This window comes from Nicotiana tabacum, chromosome 3 (genome assembly GCF_000715075.1).
Source record: "Nicotiana tabacum cultivar K326 chromosome 3, ASM71507v2, whole genome shotgun sequence".
NCBI lineage: Eukaryota > Viridiplantae > Streptophyta > Magnoliopsida > Solanales > Solanaceae > Nicotiana > Nicotiana tabacum.
The window spans coordinates 185,308,110-185,328,354 of NC_134082.1; the positions used below are offsets into that span (position 1 = coordinate 185,308,110).

Sequence of the window (20,245 nt, forward strand, 5' to 3'; positions counted from 1 at the left end):
TACCAGTACAATTCAAATGTACTGACGTCCCTTTTGCCCGGGGCCTGTATCTCGCGATGCAGGTAACGATTTGCAGGTTGACGATTCTGCTTGCTAGGACATCTCATATCAGCTATTGGTGAGCCCCAGTCTTCCGGGGCCTTATCTCTCTTTTGTTTTAGTCATTATAGTATTTCAGTTAATAAGTTATACCGGGGACCCTGTCCCGGTAAACAGTTAGCATTTTTAGTATTTTTAGAGGCTTCGCAGACTATAAACGAGTTAGTCAGATATTAGCAGGTTTTCATGTGTTAGACTTGTCGGCTACTTGTTTATACTTGCAGACCTTTCAGTATTTTTCGCATCTATGATATTTCAGTCAGACTCTTTAGTAGATTATTAGGTTTTATATTTACCTCTAGCTCATAGTTACACCACATGTTGATTCAGCCATCCAGTTGGTTCGCTCGGTCACATGTAGTCAGGCACCGAGTGCCGTGTTACGTCCAGGCCTAGGTCCGGGGCGTGACAAAGCTTGGTATCAGAGCCCTAGGTTCAAGAGTCCTAGGGAGTCTACGAAGCCGTGTCTAGTGGGGTCTCTTTTATGTGTGTGTGCGCGCCACACATGTAAACTGTTGACCACCAAGACATCTAAGATTGTTTCATTTCTTTCATACTCTAGATGGTGCAGTTAGAGCTTTGCTTTCAGGAATCTTTCTAACCCGTGCGAATTGCGTATTTAAAAAAAATGCCTGCAAAAAAAAAGTACACCAGGAGGGCCTCAGCTACTATCCAGGGGGCCACAACTAATGCTGCTCAGGAGGAGGACACTCCAGCCCAAGGCGTTGCATCGGGCTCAGTGCCCAGTGCTTCAGACATGGATGTCAGGGGAGCTATCCAGTTGCTCACCCAGATTGTTGCTAATCAGGCTCAAAGGCAGGGAACAAGTGATGTTCATGAGACGGGTAGTTCCAGGTCTAGGGAATTCCTCAAAATGAAATCTCCCGTCTTCATAGGGTCCAAAAAGGATGAGGATCCGCAAAACTTCATTGATGAATTTCAGAAGATATTTCGAGTGATGCATGCTACAGACACTGAGGCAGCAGAGCTTGCTGCATACCAGCTGAAGGATGTTGCCAACACTTGGTATGAAATATGGGAAGAGTCCCGAGGGGAGGATGCGGATCCTGCGACTTGGAAGGAGTTTGCAGATGCGTTCCTTGAGCACTTTCTACCCATTGAGGTCTTGGAAGCTAAGGCTTTGGAGTTTGAGAGACTTAGACAGAATGATATGAGTGTGAATGAGTACTACCTCAAGTTCGTCTCTCTGGCCAAGTATGCTCCGGAAATGGTACGTGATATGAGGGCCAGAGTTAGGCGGTTTGTGTTGGGGCTTTCAGATGATTTGTTTGCTGATGCCAATATAGCTGCTCAGAATAATGACATGACCATCACTAAGATGGTTGCCTTTGTTCAAGGGAACAAAGACAGGTTGAAGGAAGAAGAGCGGCTACGGAGAGCGAAGGAGAGGGAATTCAGCAAGAGAGCTAAGTCTGCAAAAATTTCAACCATGGGGGATCTCAAGCAGGAGGCAATCACCAATTTTTCAAGAAATCAAAATCAGGACCTGCTCCATCTTCAGCTAGTGCACCGGTTCTGAGGTCGAAGTTTAACCAGAAATATCAGAATTTCAGAACAGCAAACTCGCAGTCACAGGCGAGTGTGGGATACAGAGTCCCTGATTACCCTATTTGCAACACGTGTGGTAAGAGGCACCTAGGGTTGTGTCGTTTGGGCACAAATGGTTGCTTTGGGTGCGGTCAGCAGGGCCACTTCTTGAGGGATTGTCCATCGGCAAAGCAGAACAATAGAGGCAATGCAGCTCAGTCCACTAATTCAGCAGCCCATCATAACTCTCAGGCCCAACAAGGGCACGGTGCAACAAAGTCTAATAATGCAGGCGGTGGTCGAAATCGCTTGTATGCACTGGCAGACCGTCAGGATACAGAGGCTCGTAGAGATGCTGTCACAGGTATGCTAACAATATTCACTTTTGATGTCTATGTTCTTATAGATCCGGGATCCACCCTATCTTATGTAACCCCATATATTGCAAAGAAATTTGGGATAGAACCAGAAAAGTTGTGTGAACCCTTTGAAGTGTCCACTCCAGTTGGAGAATCAGTTATAGCAAGGTGTATCTATAAGGGATGTCCAGTCAAAGTGCATCATCGTCTTACTGTAGCAGACTTAGTAGAATTGGAGATGTTAGACTTCGATGTGATCATGGGCATGGATTGGTTAGAGTCATGTTATGCCAAAGTGGGTTGTAGAACCAAAATAGTAAGTTTTGAATTTCCTGGTGAACTAGTCTTAGAATGGAAGGGTGATGTAGTAGCGCCTAGGGGTAGGTTTATTTCCTATCTTAAAGTCAGAAAGATGATCTCCAAGGGATATATCTATCACCTGGTTCGAGTTAAGGATGCAGATGCTCGGATCCCCACTCTCTAGTCGGTACCAATTGTAAATGAGTTTCCAGAAGTGTTTCCTGAAGATCTCCCTGGAATTCCTCCCGATAGAGAGATTGACTTTGGAATTGATCTACTTCCAAGCACTAAGCCAATATCTATTCCGCCTTACAGAATGACTCCAGCAGAGTTGAAAGAGTTAAAAGTCCAGTTGAAAGACCTTCTAGATAAGGGATTTATAAGGCCAAGTGTCTCACCTTGGGGCACACCGGTCTTGTTTGTCCGAAAGAAGGATGGGTCGTTGCGTATGTGCATTGACTATCGTCAGTTGAATAAAGTCACCATCAAGAACAAGTACCCTCTTCCCAGAATAGATGATTTATTTGATCAACTTCAGGGTGCCCAGTGTTATTCCAAGATTGACCTCAGATCGGGATACCATCAGTTGAAGGTTAAGGAAGTCGATATTCCAAAAATAGCTTTTAGGACTCGATATGGGCATTTTGAATTTTTGGTAATGTCATTCGGTTTAACGAATGCACCAGCAGCTTTCATGGACCTTATGAATAGGGTCTTCAAGCCTTATCTTGATTTGTTTGTTATCGTGTTTATTGATGACATCTTGATTTGTTCCCGTAGCGAGACTGACCGTGCCGAACATCTCAGAGTTGTGTTGCAGACACTGCAAGATCACAAGCTATATGCAAAATTTTCTATGTGTGAATTCTGGTTGAAATCAGTAGCGTTTTTGGGCCATGTCATTTCAGGGGAAGGCGTGAAGGTGGACTCTAAGAAAATAGAGGCAGTGAATAATTGGCCTAGACCCACCTCAATATCCGATATAAGAAGTTTCTTGGGTCTAGCAGGCTATTATAGGCGTTTCGTAGAGGGATTTTCTTCTATCTCGTCCCCTTTGACTAGATTAACTCAGAAGAAAGTCAAGTTTCAATGGTCGGACGCATGCGAGAAAAGTTTTGAGGAGTTAAAGAAGAGATTGACTTTAGCTCAAGTCCTGACACTACCAGAAGGAACCGAAGGGTTCGTTGTTTATTGTGATGCTTCAGGGGTTGGTCTTGGGTGTGTATTAATACAACACGGTAAAGTCATAGCCTACGCGTCGAGACAGCTTAAGGCTCACGAGAAGAATTATCCGACTCATGACCTTGAATTAGCAGCTGTGGTGTTCGCGCTTAAGATTTGGCGCCATTATTTGTATGGGGTACATGTTGACATTTTTACAGATCACAAGAGTCTCCAGTACATCTTCAAGCAAAGAGAATTAAATCTACGTCAGAGAAGGTGGCTCGAATTACTTAAGGATTACGATGTTGATATCCTCTATCATCCGGGGAAAGCAAATGTTGTAGTCGATGCTCTCAGTCGGCGTTCTATGGGGAGCTTAGCTCATGTTGAGGCAGACAAGCGAACTATGATAAAGGAAGTCCATCGCCTAGCAAATCTAGGAGTTCGACTTTTGGACTCCGAAGATGGTGGCATTGTTCTCCAAAACAGGGCTGAATCCTCCTTAGTAGCCGAAGTAAAAGAAAAACAGTTTAGTGATTCCTACTTATTGCAGCTGAAGGAAGGAATTCACAAACACAAGACTATGGCTTTTGAACAAGGGGAGATGATGGCACCGTACGAAGCTCTGTATAGGCGAAGGTGTAGATCACCAATTGGTTGGTTCGAAGTCGGAGAAGTGGAGTTGTTAGGACCTGATTTGGTCTATCAGGCCATGGAGAAAGTCAATTTAATACAAAGGCATTTGAAGACGGCTCAAAGTCGCCAAAAGTCCTATTCGGACGTACGACATAGAGACTTAGAGTTCCAAGTTGATGATTGGGTGTTTCTGAAAGTATCGCCCATGAAAGGCGTTATGAGATTTGGGAAGAAGGAGAAACTTAGTCCCCGCTATATTGGTCCATATAGAATCCTGCGAAGGATCGGACATGTGACTTTTGAGTTAGAATTGCCACAAGAACTAGATGATGTACACCTAGTGTTTCATGTGTCCATGTTGAAGAAATTCATGGGAGACTCGTCACTTGTGGTTCCTACGGAGATTATAGGGGTTAAGGACAACCTGTCTTATGAGGAAATTCCAGTGGCTATTCTTGACCGACAAATCCGCAAGCTCAGAACTAAGGAAATTGCTTCCGTAAAAGTGCTTTGGAGGAATCAAAAGGTTGAAGAGGCTACATTGGAAGTCGAGGGGGACATGAAGTCCAAATATCCCCATCTCTTTGAAGAGCAAAAGGAAAACGTGGAAGGTAATTAACCTTTCCATTCAGGTCTTATATTATAATCTCTATGTCCTTCAGTATTTACTCAGAGTAGTATTTAGTGATCACGTGCCCGTTCAGTTTGATATACATGTATTCATAATATTTCAGTATTCTCATATCTCCATAACACCCGTTTAATGACCATAGACAGCCGTAGTTGCAGTCAGGACCATCATTCGAGGACGAATGATCCCAAGGGGGAGATAATGTAACACCCCGTAAATTTGAATCCGTTGTGGATGTATTAAATGAGTATTCATGTGATAGTTATCAATTGGTTATGATAATAAGTGTACGAGGCATATCATAAGTGATTTGGGGTCCAAGGAGAGGCCTAAATCTAAGTCAAGTTTGAAAATTTCATGACAAACTAAAATTCCAAATGAGCACGCACAAGACCAAATTTTGCATGAGCATATCTACATTTATATAAAGTATTATGTGATTCACAATCCATCAAATGAAAGGTCTTTGTGTCTAGTTTCTAACGCTTCAAACCATTCATCATTTGGAAACTCCTACCAGAAGTTATGACCAAATTACCAAAAGCAGCGCAGACTTTTATACTACCGCGCCGCCCCATTGCGGCGCGGCTGTGTAAATTAACAGAGCACCTCCAAATTTCGTTTCTAAACACATTTTTCATTACCACGCCGTCCCATGCGTCGCCCCATGCGCCGCGGCTGTGCAAATCTGCGTTTTTTTGTCAACCCGACCCTATTTTGATATAAAACCTTCGGGAGTTATTTTCCCCACTTTATTTGGATGAATTTTAGGGTCTTCCTCCACCCTCTCAAGACCTCCAACCCCTCCCATCGTCAAGGTAAGTAATCCCCATTATCTTGCTATGAATTTCATCATTTATACACTGGTATTGATGAAATCTACACATAAAATACTTAGATCTTCAAGGGATTTCTTCAAGAACTCAAATGAGAGTTTTGCAAGATTTCTTCCAAAAAGCTAATCCTACACCCTTATACTTACATGTATGGATTTATTAAGGGAATATGAGTATGAATAAGTATTGGAACTCTTGGTATGATGATTGGAAACCATAAGTTCCCAATTTGATTACACAACTATTATAGAGATTGAAAGATGTTTATTTAATGGAACTTTGTTGGTTGAGTGTGGATGGATGGTCATATATGTGATTTTGGGAGTTATAAATTGGCTAATCATGATGGTGGGATAAATTGTTGATGAATGGTAGTAGTTAGATGAACTAATTATATGACGATGAGATGTAGAGATTTAGGCTTACAAGGTGTTTGATAATATGCCTAAATGGCTTAAGTTATGGAATTTGTTACTAATATTGGGTTCCACTGGATGTTGCTATTGTAGATTGAAGGTTCTTAGTATTGTGGATCATTGTAGTATCACTAAGGGGAGAAATTGAGGTATGTAAGGCTAACTCTTTACGTTTGGGAATATCTATGATTCTCCCTACGTCCCATTCATTATGACCATTACCAGTTTCCCTGAGAAAGTAACTATGCCTCGGTTCCCTGAATAGTAGTAGAACTTCTATTCTCTATATGGCATAGTCTCATAATCATTCGATATTCTATGAGTTTCAGTTATGATAAATCTACTTATTATGAATACTCATCTCAGTTTAATCCTATTCACTAATTCAGTATCATGTAACTTGGTATGACTCATTATTTCAGTATCATGTATTGTAATATGATTCTCAGTTCCTGATCTTATATTCTTGAATGTTGAACACCAACATTTGGGCCGGAGGCCGCAGTTTATGCTTTATGCATTTTGGACCTGAGGTCGCAGTTATGTATACGTATACTTGGGCCCGAGGCCGCAGTTGTGCATATATATATATATATACATACATATTGCTGGGCCTGTGGCCGCAGTTTAATATTCAGTTCAACAGGTTGTTCATCATTCAGAAGAGGGAGTATTCACATCCTTACTTCCTTGTTTAGTTATCAGTTTATCAGCTAGCAGTTCAGTTTCAGTTTCAGTATTGACAGTTCTTTTGTTTAGCTATTTTACATACCAGTACAATTCAAATGTACTGACGTCCCTTTTGCCCGGGGCTTGTATCTCGCGATGCAGGTAACGATTTGCAGGCTGACGATTCTGCTTGCTAGGACATCTCGTATCAACTATTGGTAAGCCCCAGTCTTCCGGGGCCTTATCTCTCTTTTGTTTTAGTCATTATAGTATTTCAGTTAATAAGGTATACCGGGAACCCTGTCCCGGTAAACAATTAGCATTTTCAGTATTTTTAGAGGCTTCGCAGACTATAAACGAGTCAGTCAGATATTAGCAGGTTTTCATGTGTTAGCCTTGTCGGCTACTTGTTTATACTTGTAGACCTTTCAGTATTTTCCGCATCTATGATATTTCAGTCAGACTCTTTAGTAGATTATTAGGTTTTATATTTACCTCTAGCTCATAGTTACACCACATGTTGATTCAGCCAGCCAGTTGGTTCGCTCGGTCACATGTAGTCAGGCACCGAGTGCCGTGTTACGTCCAGGCCCAGGTCCGGGGCGTGACAATATGTAGACAGAACATCCAGTTTCAGCCTAGGGTCTCAAGAGCATTCAGTTTTACATTTATTCAACCCTTTTCAGCTTTTTACATTTATTCAACCCTTTTCAGCTTTACCAGGAAAGTACACTGGACATTATTACAGACACTCTCGTATCGAAGATAAGGGCAGTTCGGTGCACAAAGCATCCCTATTCACGCAGGGTCCGAGGAAATGCCGCACCCCAAGGGGTGTGATGTAGACAGCCTACCCTAATGCAGTATTAGTGGCTCATATTGAAGATGTAGACTAAAAACTCTAGGGTCACTGCTTACTGCAGTACAACTTTAGATGTAGAAAACAACTAGGACTTGATAGAACATCACAGATGGAGTTACTCATTCACACATCCGAATAGATGCAACAACCGAACTGTTGAAAGCTTTCGGACAAAGCCTTATTGATGATTTTCAAGATTGGCTATTCCTCGTAAGGAAGTCAAGCACGAGTTGATTGACCTCGTCAGGTAATTGTTCTTGAACAAAATGGGTTCCTTCTGGCAAGTTAGCCATCTGCAGATTAGGGACTAAACTTTTGAGTCCTCCACTTATGTAGTCTTTGACTCCTGGAAATTTGAGGAAATAATCCTTGTCACCCACAATAAACAGTGCCGGAATATGAACTCTTGGATCTTTAATGTTGGCTTGTTCAAGCAGTGACCTATTGCATGATGAAATTCATAGACAACCAGGAAAAAGAGAGAAAAAGAAGAGTTCAGTAGCTAATTAACCATCGAAGTAATTCCTATAACTCGAAGTTGATGTCATCTTACGAATGTGAACACACACAGTGATTGAAGTTAGCACTTCAGCTTAATATATAGTACTTATTTACTTTATTAAGTCTGCCTCTTCCTCACCACAGCCGTAAATGACATCAAAATAAAATCCTTTGTTGGTCTGCTACATATAATAACTGTGTAAAATAGAGAAAAAGCTGTCAAAAAAGGGACTTTACAGCTCAAATAGACATAGATTGTCGTTGTACCAATAGGGAACCTGCAATGCAGTCTGGAAACCAGATTTCTCATACAAAGCTCCATATATTTCCAGGTCTTCCTCAGAGAACCAAGGGGGTAGAGGGGTCGAAGGTTGCACAATGTCCATGATTTCCTGCTTTTCATTGGCTATTGGTATTTCACTTCTAGAAAAAAGAATGTAGATGTTCCTCACTACTGTTTTAGCGTCAAGGCGACCAAAATCAGCTTCAGCTCTACCAGGTTCCTGGAAAGAAAATTTCTTGGAGATCAAAGAGAACTAAGATTGATATCATGGAATGTAAATCAGAGAGCAAAATCGTACCCTCCATCGCGAAATATAGAAGCCTTCAGGGAGGTATTCAGTGTACTTGAAAGGTTGTGGGGGCAAGAATGGTACTCCCATGGTAATAAATCCAGAGACTCTCTCCCCGTGGAGAAGGATAAATAGGGAAATGACAGCAGATCCGAAGTCTTTGCCAATGAGAAAAGCCTACATTATTGCACATATATAGATATCAGTACGACACATGCCAAGAAAGAGAGAGAGTGCAAAGAAACAAGGATATAAACACCAGCCTATATCAAGTTCTTATTTCACGCAGAATATGAAAAGATCAATTGGTTGAGTTATAACAACACAGGCTCTAAATTAAATTCCACTAGAAACTCCTAATACTGCCAGGATATTACCGTTTCACCTATACTTCTTCAAATTTTCATACTCCCATGAAGTTTAGCCAACAACTACCAATGTATTTAAGATTATGAGCTTAGACCATGTAATGTAGAATCATTTGCAAGCACAAAAATGCTCGAAAATCATTGCGTTTTCTTTTTCATCCAATATACAAGTTGTGATTTCTTCACTTACGTCAAAATTGAAGCTCTTTGAGGAAAATAACAAAAAAGGAAGTTGGTAAAAAATCTAACAAAAATAAAACCTTTCAAGTTACATTAACAACAAAATATGCAATGTTTTTTTTTTTGGCTGAAAAAGATGCAAGTTCATAAAACACAAGAATGACTAGAGATTTGTACAAACTTAAAATAATGTGGCAACTAACTAATGCGTATAGATTCACCTGCAAATCCTAGTGTATTTAATTATTAGAAGCTAAAGAAGGCTAGATTCTATTTATGCTAACTCAAGCAATCTAAACATGTTCCACCTACTTCAAATACACTAATTTGCTTACCCGATTTAGGTTCCTATCTAAATAAGGATAGCAGTCATCCCTTGAACCATAAATCAATTTTTTTCAGCACTTAGAAACTTCCTATCGCTATTTGAGGAGTCAATCGGTTTTTCCTTTCAATTTTTTTCAACAAATATTTTAAACTGATAATTGTTTTGATTTATAAGTACTACTCTTTTAAGTAATTTCAAACTATACTTATGTTTTATTATAAAATATTAATCCATGAATTTCGATCTTTAGCAGCAGCCACCAGGAAAAGGGAAAAGGAAAGAACTTTAAGCTTAACACAGTAAGAAAATAACTTCTTCTTCTCAAAATTTTGAGAAGATGAATACCTTAGAGATGCCAAGAGCATCAAGAAGTGCAAGGGTGTCATTAGCCAAGTCAAGAAAAGTGGTTTTCTCGGGCTCGGGTGGCTGATCCAATAACCCGTGTCCTCTGAAATCGGGTGCAATAGCTCTGAAACCAGCTTCGGCCACAGCTATCATTTGGTACCTCCAAGTATACCATATTTCAGGAAATCCATGCAAGAACACCACAACCGGGGAATTCCCACTTCCGGTTTCAGCTACATGAAGATTTAGCCAATTTACTTCAACGTATTTGTGCTCTATTTGTTCCATCTTGCTCCTTTTAACTTTCAGTTATGTTGAGAATGGAGAGTGACCGACAATGTTTTCTTTGGAAATGTCGGACAACTATATCCACTTTGTTTAGACTTCAGAACAATTGAAAAATTACTGCATTCGGAATAAGTCGCATTTGAGAAATGTCGACTTATTTAGAATTTGCTTGAGATTTATAAGTCGGCATTGAGATTTATAAGTCGGCATTGAGATTTATAACTCGTATTTGCTAATTGAGACTTATCAATCTGTTGACTTTTGAGCTAGAAGCGAGACGAGCTTGAGAGGAGAGGATGCGATTTTGTAAAATATCAAAACTTAATATGTACACTCAGTGTATATATACCTACAGTGTTAACTAACTTCTGGAACCTTCTAAGTAACTGCTAGCTAACTTGCTTAACTGACTAAATAAGATTAACCACCTACTCACTGCTAATTGACTCTACTTACATCAGCTTGTTAGCTTTAACCATAATCAACACTCCCCGTCAAGCTTATAGTTGAATACAAATTCTTCACTCCAAGTCTTTGGAGCAGGTTATCATGTTGTGCCTTTCCCAAACCTTTTGTAAGAATATCTGCTAGTTGTTCATTAGTTGACACATGCTCAATTTGTATAGGCCCTGCATTATTCTTTCTCTTACAAAGTGACAATCTATATCTATGTGTTTTGTCCTTTCATGGAAAATAGGATTAACTGCAATTTGGATTGCATCCTTGCTATCACACATTAGCTTCACTGGCACTTGTGCTTCAACTCCCAGCTCTTTGAATAGTCCTACTAACCAGATAATCTCAGCTGTGCACGATGCCATGCTTCTGAACTCAGCTTCAGCAGAGCTTCTGGACACTGTCCATTGCTTCTTTGACTTCCATGAGATTAGATCATCTCCAATCTTTACTAAGTACCCTGTTACTAATTTCCTAGTTTGTACACAAGCCTCTCATATCTGAGTCACAATAGGCCAGTAAATGATTGGTGTTCTGAGCAGGCATGAACAAGCCCAGACCTGGTGCCTCTTTAACATATCTCACCACTCTAAGGGCAGCTGCCATGTGTGAAACCTTTGGTCTGTGCATAAGCTGATTTAGTACTTGAACAACAAATCCTAAGTCAAGTCGATTCATAGTGAGATAAAGTAGTCTTCCTACAAGTCTCTGATAAGGCCCTGGATCCTTGAGGAGATCCTCTTGAGTGCCCTTCTGAATAGACTTGTTATATTCCTCAGAAGTGAGGTTTTGGTTGAACTCTAGAGGAGTACCTGCAGGTTTTGCACCCCCTAATCCTAATTCAGCAATAAGCTCAAAGGCATACTTCCTTTGACACATAACAATTCCTTCTCTGGACCTTACAAACTCAATGCCAAGAAAGAATCTCAATTCTCCCAAGTCTTTCATTTTGAACTTGGTTTGTAAGTCTTTCCTTGTCTGAGTTAGAAGCTGTTGACTATTGCCTGTAATCAATAAGTTATCAACATATACTAGTATTATGGTGATATCACAACCTGCCTTCTTAATGAAAAGAGAGTAGTCATAATGACTTTGTTGAAACCCCATTTGAACTAGAGCTTCTGTCAGCTTTTTGTTCCATTATCTTGGTGCTTGTTTAAGCCCATACAAGGACTTATGCAGTTTGCAGACCTTCAGATTCTCCCCTTGTCACGCAAACACCGAGGAAGCTGCATATAGACTTCTTCTACTAGATCACCATTCAGGAAAGCATTATAGACAGTGATCACGCCTAACTCTAGTCTTAAAAGGGATAAACAGTCGCTATAAATATAGTCCGGTCTAAAAGTCCGGAGTCGAATCCCATAGTGAACTAAAGTTTAGCTACAACTGTTTACTATCACTAAGAAAATAAACTCGAGCTATTCCTAAGTTATAAATATTAAGATTCTTGTATCTAATTAACTAACAAATTAACTTAGTAGATTAACAACTAGGGATACTAAGGGTTGAAGACAAGATTAAGGAGGCCTAGAATGATTTTCCCAATTATCGAAATCCTTTACGCTACGTCTTTTATAATTTTGCCTAAGTATTCTCTACCGATTGTGAGTACTTCGGATGTCTTAGTTCTCTTCCGAGCAACTACCACAATTTACTAAACATATTCGTCTGAACTACGCTAGCTGGTACTAATTCACCGCTCACTATGATCGCACTAAGGTTTCATTATTCCTAATCTCACTTTTAAACCCTCTGTATTGATTCCTCACATACGTTAGGAGTGATGTTGTTCAACAACTACCTAAATATGTATCCTTTTCCAAGCAATACACACTAAATAGGCACAGTCAATTAAGGGCCCTTCAATCAACTAAAATAATCACGTAGTTGAACAAGAAGAGAAAATCCAACGACAAAATAATATTAAACGCAACAGAAAAATCATCCTTCAAAAGGTTCCATCAAAACCTTAGATAACAAATTAGCTATTCATAATAGTATGCATAACTGCAATACTAGAATTCACAACTAATAATAAAAATAGGAAGAAGGAAGTGAAAAACTCGTAGAAGAATTCTCTGCCTTGTTCCTAGTGTGTTCTTGCCTCCTTAGGTCGAATCCCCTCTTCGAAAACATCCTCTTTAGGTTGAATCTGCTCTAAAAAACGTCTCCCCTTCTAAGATAGGGTTGAAGTCCTTGAGTTCAAATCCGGGTCGGAATTTAACCTGCGACTTTTAATTACCGAGCTATAGACCTCGCGAGGCCAGGCTTATAGCGTGGTCAACCTGGCTATAGACCTCGCGAAGCCTGGTCCGTAGCGTGGTCAAGCTGGCTATAGACCTCGCGAAGCATGGTCTGTAGCACGGTAGAGCAGGCTATAGAGCTAGCTTTACTTGGTGTGTAGCACGGTTTGGGTACTTGATACTTTTGTGCTCTTTTCTTGCATTTTGTCCTCTTTTTGTGCAACTTTCATTCTTCTTTGTATTCCAATACTCCTACACATAAAACAACGTAATTTAGCTCAAACATCGCACAATTAACCACTAAACTAACAAAATATAGGGCGTGTAATGTACTAAAAGTATAACATTTTGGCCTAACATCACCACCCCACACTTAAATGTTGCTCGTCCTCGAGTCAACCACCAATTCACACTAACCTTGAGCACTTTATTTTCTTTTAGCACATCCGAAGCACACCATACCTATGACTATGGTTGATAGCAACAATTAAACTTTAGCATACACGTTCAACACATATTTCCCTTTACTTTATGCCATACTTCAAAAATTTATTCAACACAAGGCAACATGTTTATAACAATCCTAGCCTCACAAACCGACTCCGTATCACAATGCATTCATGGCTTGAACACTTAACATCATAGAGAAATCTAACAATGTCACCTATCCTTTTCGAAACCATGTGTCCATACAACAAGAACATGAGAGTAAATTGAATCCACACATTCGAATCAAATGCTCAAATATGTTTTAAGGACTCACATATATCAAAGAATTCCTCACTCTCACAAAGAAGTCACATGCATGCACAAAGCACCATCGGCTTGCCCATTATATAAACCTCTACTAATGTAGGCTTGCTCAATCTAAAATCAATTAGAACTTTTTATGATTGCAATGTGGTCTAAAAGACGGGTAGGATAAATTTAGGAATATTGACTAACCCTCCTAAGCACTTTAACACATCACAAAATAAACTTTAAACGCAAATTCTTCAATCCACTTCAATTTCACAAACAATGTCATCCCAAGAGCTTTCCCTTTTTTCTTTAAGCACTACTTTACTTCACACCTACTAACAAGGATACTATATCAATTTATTCGTCCATATTTATTTATTTATTTATTTATTTATTTTGTAATTTTTCTCTCCTTTGCGACTCCCGCTAGTAGTATATTCTTTTGCAAAACGTGTGCACCTTTTCTCTTCATTGGTTCCACTTAAAAACCACCCAAGTTCCCTTCTTACTTTTTCCAGCGCTCATTTTACAATTAAAGTTCTTTAAGAGGTACAAGGATCAAAAAAATAAAAGTATTTTAAGAGGTAAAAGGATCAAAACAGTGACAATTACGAACAAAGGGTATAGGCTCGTAATGTGGGTGCCAAATAAAAGTCTATAGGCTCAAAAGGGTTTAGTAGGGATAGATTTATTTGTGGTAGACATTAAGTTCAAAAGGATCGAAGAAAGCCTAAAATCATTTTTCAAACAGAGCAAAACCTAAAATTTTGCTTCAACTCACATGCGTGCCAGGCAAGTTCTAGACTCTAATGCAATGACATGGACTATACAATTTCTCACCACACATGGCACATGACTCACTAAGGACGACTCCATTTAGATTCTTAAACAATTACAAGTATTTACAGAGCCACAATATATTAAGCATTAAGTACAAAGTAAACACAAGCCAAGAAAACGAGACATATGCGTCAATAAACATGCTATCTAACTCAACAAAGCATCATAAGAGATTTCAAACTATAGGGAAGGTAATACAAATGCTAGAGGCTAAATACGCTACTATCAAACAAGTCAAAAAGTGCCTAGGAATTTCATCTTACTTCTTTTATTCCCTAAATCCTATTCTACTCTAAAAATAAAAAAAACTATGACCTGGTTCAAACTACATCCCATGGAAAAGAACCTAGGCACAAAAAAAAAAAAAAATCACGGGGGATTATTATTACCTACAAAAATAAAAAAAATATTTTTGGATTATTCTATTTTTTTGTCAAACTTTAAACCTTCAAGAAAATTGTCTAGGATATCCATCGTCGGGAAAAGTCTAATTTTTTTATTTTTCTAAAACAATTAAACTAACACAGCTAAAATAGCATAAAAAGTCACTCAGACAATCTCCTCACCCTACACTTAAAATTGTGCATTGTCCCCAATGCACACCATAACTAATAAGAAGGTAAAAGAAACTCCCTGGTAGGCCAAATGCCAAAGCACTAGCAGCTCATGGGGTACTCAGACTTCTCCTAGGTCTGGTCCTTCGTGCCGGTACCTTACACTTAGTTCCAACAATCTGGTTTGCTGTTGCATCCTTCCAATAACTTTACTTTCCATGCTCCTAGAAAATTAAAAATCGACACTACAAAAATAATCAAATTTAAAAAATAAAATAAAATAAAATAAAAGAAATTAGTAAAGCTGGGTTGTCTCCCAACAAGCGCTTGATTTAACGTTGCAGCACGACGTGAATCACTTTCTTCTTCCACTTCGAACTTATGAATTGGACCCCAAGTTTTGATTCCACTCTATGATCATGCTCTTGGGGTGATACAAATTGTTGTTGTCACGCCCCAAACTTGGGCCTGGAAGTAACACGGCACTCGGTGCCTGACTACATGTGACCGAGCGAACCAACTGGCTGGCCAAATCAACATGTGATATCATAACATACTGAATGCGGAAGATAAACTAACACATGCTGATATACTGAAAGTCTGAATGATATAAATCAAAGTAGGAAAATACTAATACAATTTCTGAAACGTATTTGTAGCAAATATAGCTTAACATGAAAAACTTGAGACTCTGTCTAACTGTTACTCTAGTCTATGAAGCCTCTAATGAAATACTGAAAACACTGACTATCTGACAATACTAAAGACTGTAAGGTAATGATAATGCCCCGAAAGAACTGGGGATCACCAAATAGCTGGTACAAGAATCCTATCGCTCTGAATCATCAACCTGTAAATCATTACCTGCATCGTGAGATGCAGGGCCCGGGAAAAAGGGACGTGATCACGCCTAACTATGCCTTATTAAAAGGACATGTGGACGTTGCAAATATAATCTGAGTATTTAGCCCAGAATCAAACCCACAAGGAATTAACCTATCAATTACTTTCGTTGGATTTACTAAATTCTCCAGAATCAACTTCCCAAATGTTGTCAATAACAATTGATGGTATTTCTACTAACTAAGAATGAAAGTAAATAAGCAACTGAAAACTAACTATGATTAAGTTGTAAACAATTAAGAGAAGGTTCTAAGGTTATAATTTCCCCTATTGATGGAATCCCTTCCGGTTATGTTTCACATAGATTTGCCTAATCGTCTCTATCAATCAAGAGCACTCTTATTACTGTAAATATCTCCTGAGTAATCACGACAATTCACTAGATGCACTCTCCCGAGTTACGCTAGCTGACTTTGTTTATTACAGCTCACTTTTGATTGCACCCAAGTCTTCGTTAACCCTAATCCCACCTTTAGAACCTCGGTTATTGATCCCTCATATACTCTGGGAGTGGTGTTGTTCAACAATTACCTAAATATACACTCTCTTCCGAGTTATGCATACTAAATAGGCATAGCTAATTGAGGATCCTATCAATTAACTACAACAAGAACGTAGTTAAACAAATAGAGATTAAACCAGGCAAACTATATTAACATAACAAAAAGTTCATCCTTCAATAGGTTCCATCAAAACCTTAGAATGAATATTTAGCTACTCATAATCGTGTTCATAATTTTCCAAATAAATTGCATCATTAAATTACAAAGCAAATATGAAGGAATGAAGAATTTGATGCCAATCTCCTCCGGAAATTGCTCCAAACGTTTTCTCCCTTCCGCAATAGCCTCCCTAGGTCTAAGATATGTCAATGTCTTCAAAATGGCGTTTTTACATGTATTTATACCAAATAGGGTCGGGCCCAGACGGAAAAACCCTTTCCTGTGCGAACTAGGACTTAACTCTGTAAAAATTGAACAGCCGCGCCGCACCATACAGCGCGGTAGTGCATTTTATCTGCAGCCTCATAATTTCGAGTTAGGCACAATTTTACACTGTTGCGCCGCGCCTTGCGGCGCAGCAGTGCAATTTTATTAGAGTGAACTTAGTTCGTCCTCTTTTAACATCCAGACTTGGTACACGACCCCCAAACACGATCCCGGCTTAATGTATTGGGCTTTTACTCAGACTTCAAAGCCCCAAATTGATCAATTTAGCTCCAAATTAACTTTTGAGCTCCGGATCGCTTCCTGCAAGGCATAAAACATGTACTAAGTGTAATTCACTATCATTTGAGCTCAAACGCACGTAAAAATGCAATCATTGGAATGTAATACCACGGCTAAAACACGGGTTTCTAGCCTAACATCAACACCCCATACTTAGACATTTGCTCGTCCTCGAGCATTTGAACTACACTGCACCTAGGGATAACCTTTCATCAAATAACTTCCCTGATACATCATGCCAAGAATAATTAAAGTAGACTGAGCACCTTATAATAACATCCCACCCTCAAGATTCGACTCAAAGTACCATGCATTAGTCACTCGCCCAATGACATTACCTCTCCTTCATGAATCAAGTGCCCTCACACAACAAAAGAGAGTAGTCCCACATAATAAAATTTAAGAATATTTAGGAACTCGAGATAGAAAGAATTCACTCACTCTCAGAAATAACATTCATATGCCACAAAAGATGCACCATAGGCTTGCCCGTAGTGTACTACTCTACTAATCAAGCTCATTTAGTCTAGGATCAAGTAGGACTTTAATTGGTTGTAATGTAGGCTGTAGGACGGGTAGGATACATTTAGATGTAAGAGTGACTACACCTCCCTAAGCACTTTAATACATATACTTTAACATTCAAACCCCACTTATGTCAAACCAAAAATCCACCTTCACATCAATCTAGATTAACTCCCTACATCTTTAAGCACAGTTATGTCCGGAGCCACCACTATCAAAGAATATATATATATATATATATATTTTCCTTTTCTTTTCTTTCTTTTTCAATTCAAGTGGCTCTTATTTTTTTTTAACACAATGCACCTTTCTCTTTATTCCATTAGTTCCACTCAAAAGCCCAACCAACCACCCCACACTTTAACTTTTGCAAAGTTCATAACAATTCAAGTGCTCATGAGAGGTGAAAAGGTTCAAATATATGGTCAATTAAAAAAATTGGGTAAGGCTTATAATGTGCTTGCCAAAGAAACATGATTATAGGCTCAAAGGGGTTAACTACGATACATCACATAGGCGGGTAAAATATGTATATATGGCTCAACAAAGAAATGCCTATCTCACTTCCAAGACCGAACAAAACTACTATTTCGCTTTGTAAACACTTAGGACAAGTTATAGGCATCAAATGCAATGCACAGAATAACACAAAACCTTAGACACACATGGCACATAACTCACTCAGGATTGGACTAATCAAGACACTCTTAGTCAAAGTAGTTAAGAACAGTTTTAATCATACGATTTAGGGCACGTATTTAAGAGTCAAGAATTGAGCCTAGGTGTCATAACTAAGGCCCTTACCACTCTCGAGGCATATGTGTCGCACCTCCTTTTTACCTACACCCGAAAGGGGGTATAGGGAGCTTTTTCCAACTTAAAGTGACAACCGAAACGGGATTATTTTTATGTAAAATTCAGAGTCGCCATTTAGGATAATTTATGGTGTCCCAAGTCACCGGTTCAAATCCCGAATCGAGAAAAAGATTGACTCTGTATTACAGTCCGCGAACACAAAAATTCAGGTAAGAAATTCTGTTAACCCGGGAGAAGGTATTAGGCATTCCCGAGTTCCGTGGTTCTAGCACGGTCGCTCAATTGTTATAATTGGCCTATTTACTTGATTTTAGTACATGTTTTAGCCTATGGTGCAATTTTAACTTTAAAATCTCTTTTATTTAAATATTTTTAGGACAGATTCAACGTCATCTAAAACACGTCTTGAACCACGTCACATAAATGCACCCACGATCCATGACACATTTTATCTAACGTTATTGAGATTTAGATTTGGGTCACATAAATGCACACCCGAGTTTAGAAAAGTAATTTAAATTACGCTCCTAAAGCAACTACGCACTTTTTCAAATTTGCGAGGGCCATGCAAAATTCAACTAAATGGCATACCTCGATTTCTAAAGGATTAAAATTAATAAGCGAGGGCCATAGGTTTTGAGATTATAAATTTTCCATAAGAAACGAAAATATGAAACACTCAACAACCAACAAAGTGCTCTTTACAAAGAAACAAAACATATCCTAGTAACAGAAAACTATCCACAAAGTTCCCTGATAAACTTATTCAAGCAACAACGCCAATTATACAATGAAAAATATCACACCAAGGAATGCCTTCCAGAGCAGAAAACGACAGAAGCTCAAAAACACATCTATGAAAGTTCAAAATCATCATTAAATTGAAGCAAATAAACTAACTAATCCAAACAAGAAAATTGATCAAACGGTACATTAAACTCATGAATAATACTTCTGAACAGAATAATCGGAGGTAAGAAAAACTGACCAAAAGTAAACAGAACCAGCATCGGAGTTATGAACGTTAACCTCGACAAGTTGACAGCGCCGGACCCGAACTCGAACCGGCGACTGACTTGAACCTCGAACCTCAGTTTCCGTTCCCTACTCGGTTTTTCTGTTACTCGATCTGTTCTTTAAGAGAGGAAGAAGGGATGCTCCAGGGTGTCCAAATGATTGAAACCAAACGACTCTAGCTCTTAAAGTCTTAGGATCTGTTTTCTGTTAGAAACAAAGGGTCCAAACGGCTGAAGCTTTTCTAAGTTTTGGGTGTGTTATGGTTAAAGGAGAAAGGTGGAGATGACTGTTTGGTTCATGCATGAGAATGGTCGTTGGTGGACGTGAGGACGAAGAAGAAGACCGGCGGGGTGGGGTCATTATTTGAGTGTGTGTTGAAGGTTTGAAGATGCTGAAGATGGTGAAGAACGATGGGAGGAAATCGTGTATTTGGTTCCCTGAAGAAGAAAAAACGATAGGTAGGGCTCTATTATCAGAAAACGACGCTCATCTCCCTAGGGTTTAGGTCTAGGAATTGAAAAACTTAGGGCAGGGTTTCTATAACTGGGTACTTTATATGAAAGTGGGAAGGGATGATGTCCATTGGATTAGAAGGAAATAGATGGCTAAGATTAAATCTTGCACTTAAATGGGTTAATGGGTTGGGAAGAATGGGCTAAGGGTAATTGCGTTGGACCATGTCTTTTTGTGTCTCAATTTTGGGCTAAGAAGACTCCAAAATTATTATTCAAAACCATAGCTAAATTCCTTTAATATAAGATAACTATACTACATGATGCAAAAACAAATTCTAATTAATTAAACTAAACTATATTA

At 39.1% G+C, this 20,245-nt stretch overlaps 2 protein-coding genes across 3 annotated transcripts; one reads left to right on the forward strand and one right to left on the reverse strand.

The window, feature by feature from the left end:
* The first annotated feature begins 727 nt into the window (after positions 1 to 727).
* LOC142178428 (uncharacterized) lies at positions 728 to 4,725 on the forward strand. Its single transcript, XM_075247846.1, has 4 exons — positions 728 to 1,570; positions 1,657 to 2,011; positions 2,054 to 2,279; positions 3,087 to 4,725. The coding sequence occupies exons 1-4, from the start codon at positions 728 to 730 to the stop codon at positions 4,723 to 4,725; spliced, it is 3,063 nt and encodes a 1,020-aa protein (XP_075103947.1).
* Positions 4,726 to 7,327: 2,602 nt separating this feature from the next.
* Positions 7,328 to 10,392, reverse strand: LOC107793674 (epoxide hydrolase 2-like). 2 transcript variants are annotated; one of them, XM_075241992.1, is made up of 4 exons: positions 9,815 to 10,392; positions 8,603 to 8,770; positions 8,289 to 8,524; positions 7,328 to 7,961 (listed from the first exon to the last, which is right to left on the reverse strand). In XM_075241992.1, exons 1-4 carry the CDS (start codon positions 10,100 to 10,102, stop codon positions 7,712 to 7,714), a joined length of 942 nt encoding a protein of 313 aa, XP_075098093.1. In that variant the 5' UTR covers positions 10,103 to 10,392; the 3' UTR covers positions 7,328 to 7,711. The 2 variants fall into 2 exon arrangements, with proteins under 2 accessions (XP_075098093.1, XP_075098092.1); XM_075241991.1 differs by having other exon boundaries at positions 8,259 to 8,524.
* Positions 10,393 to 20,245: the final 9,853 nt, after the last annotated feature.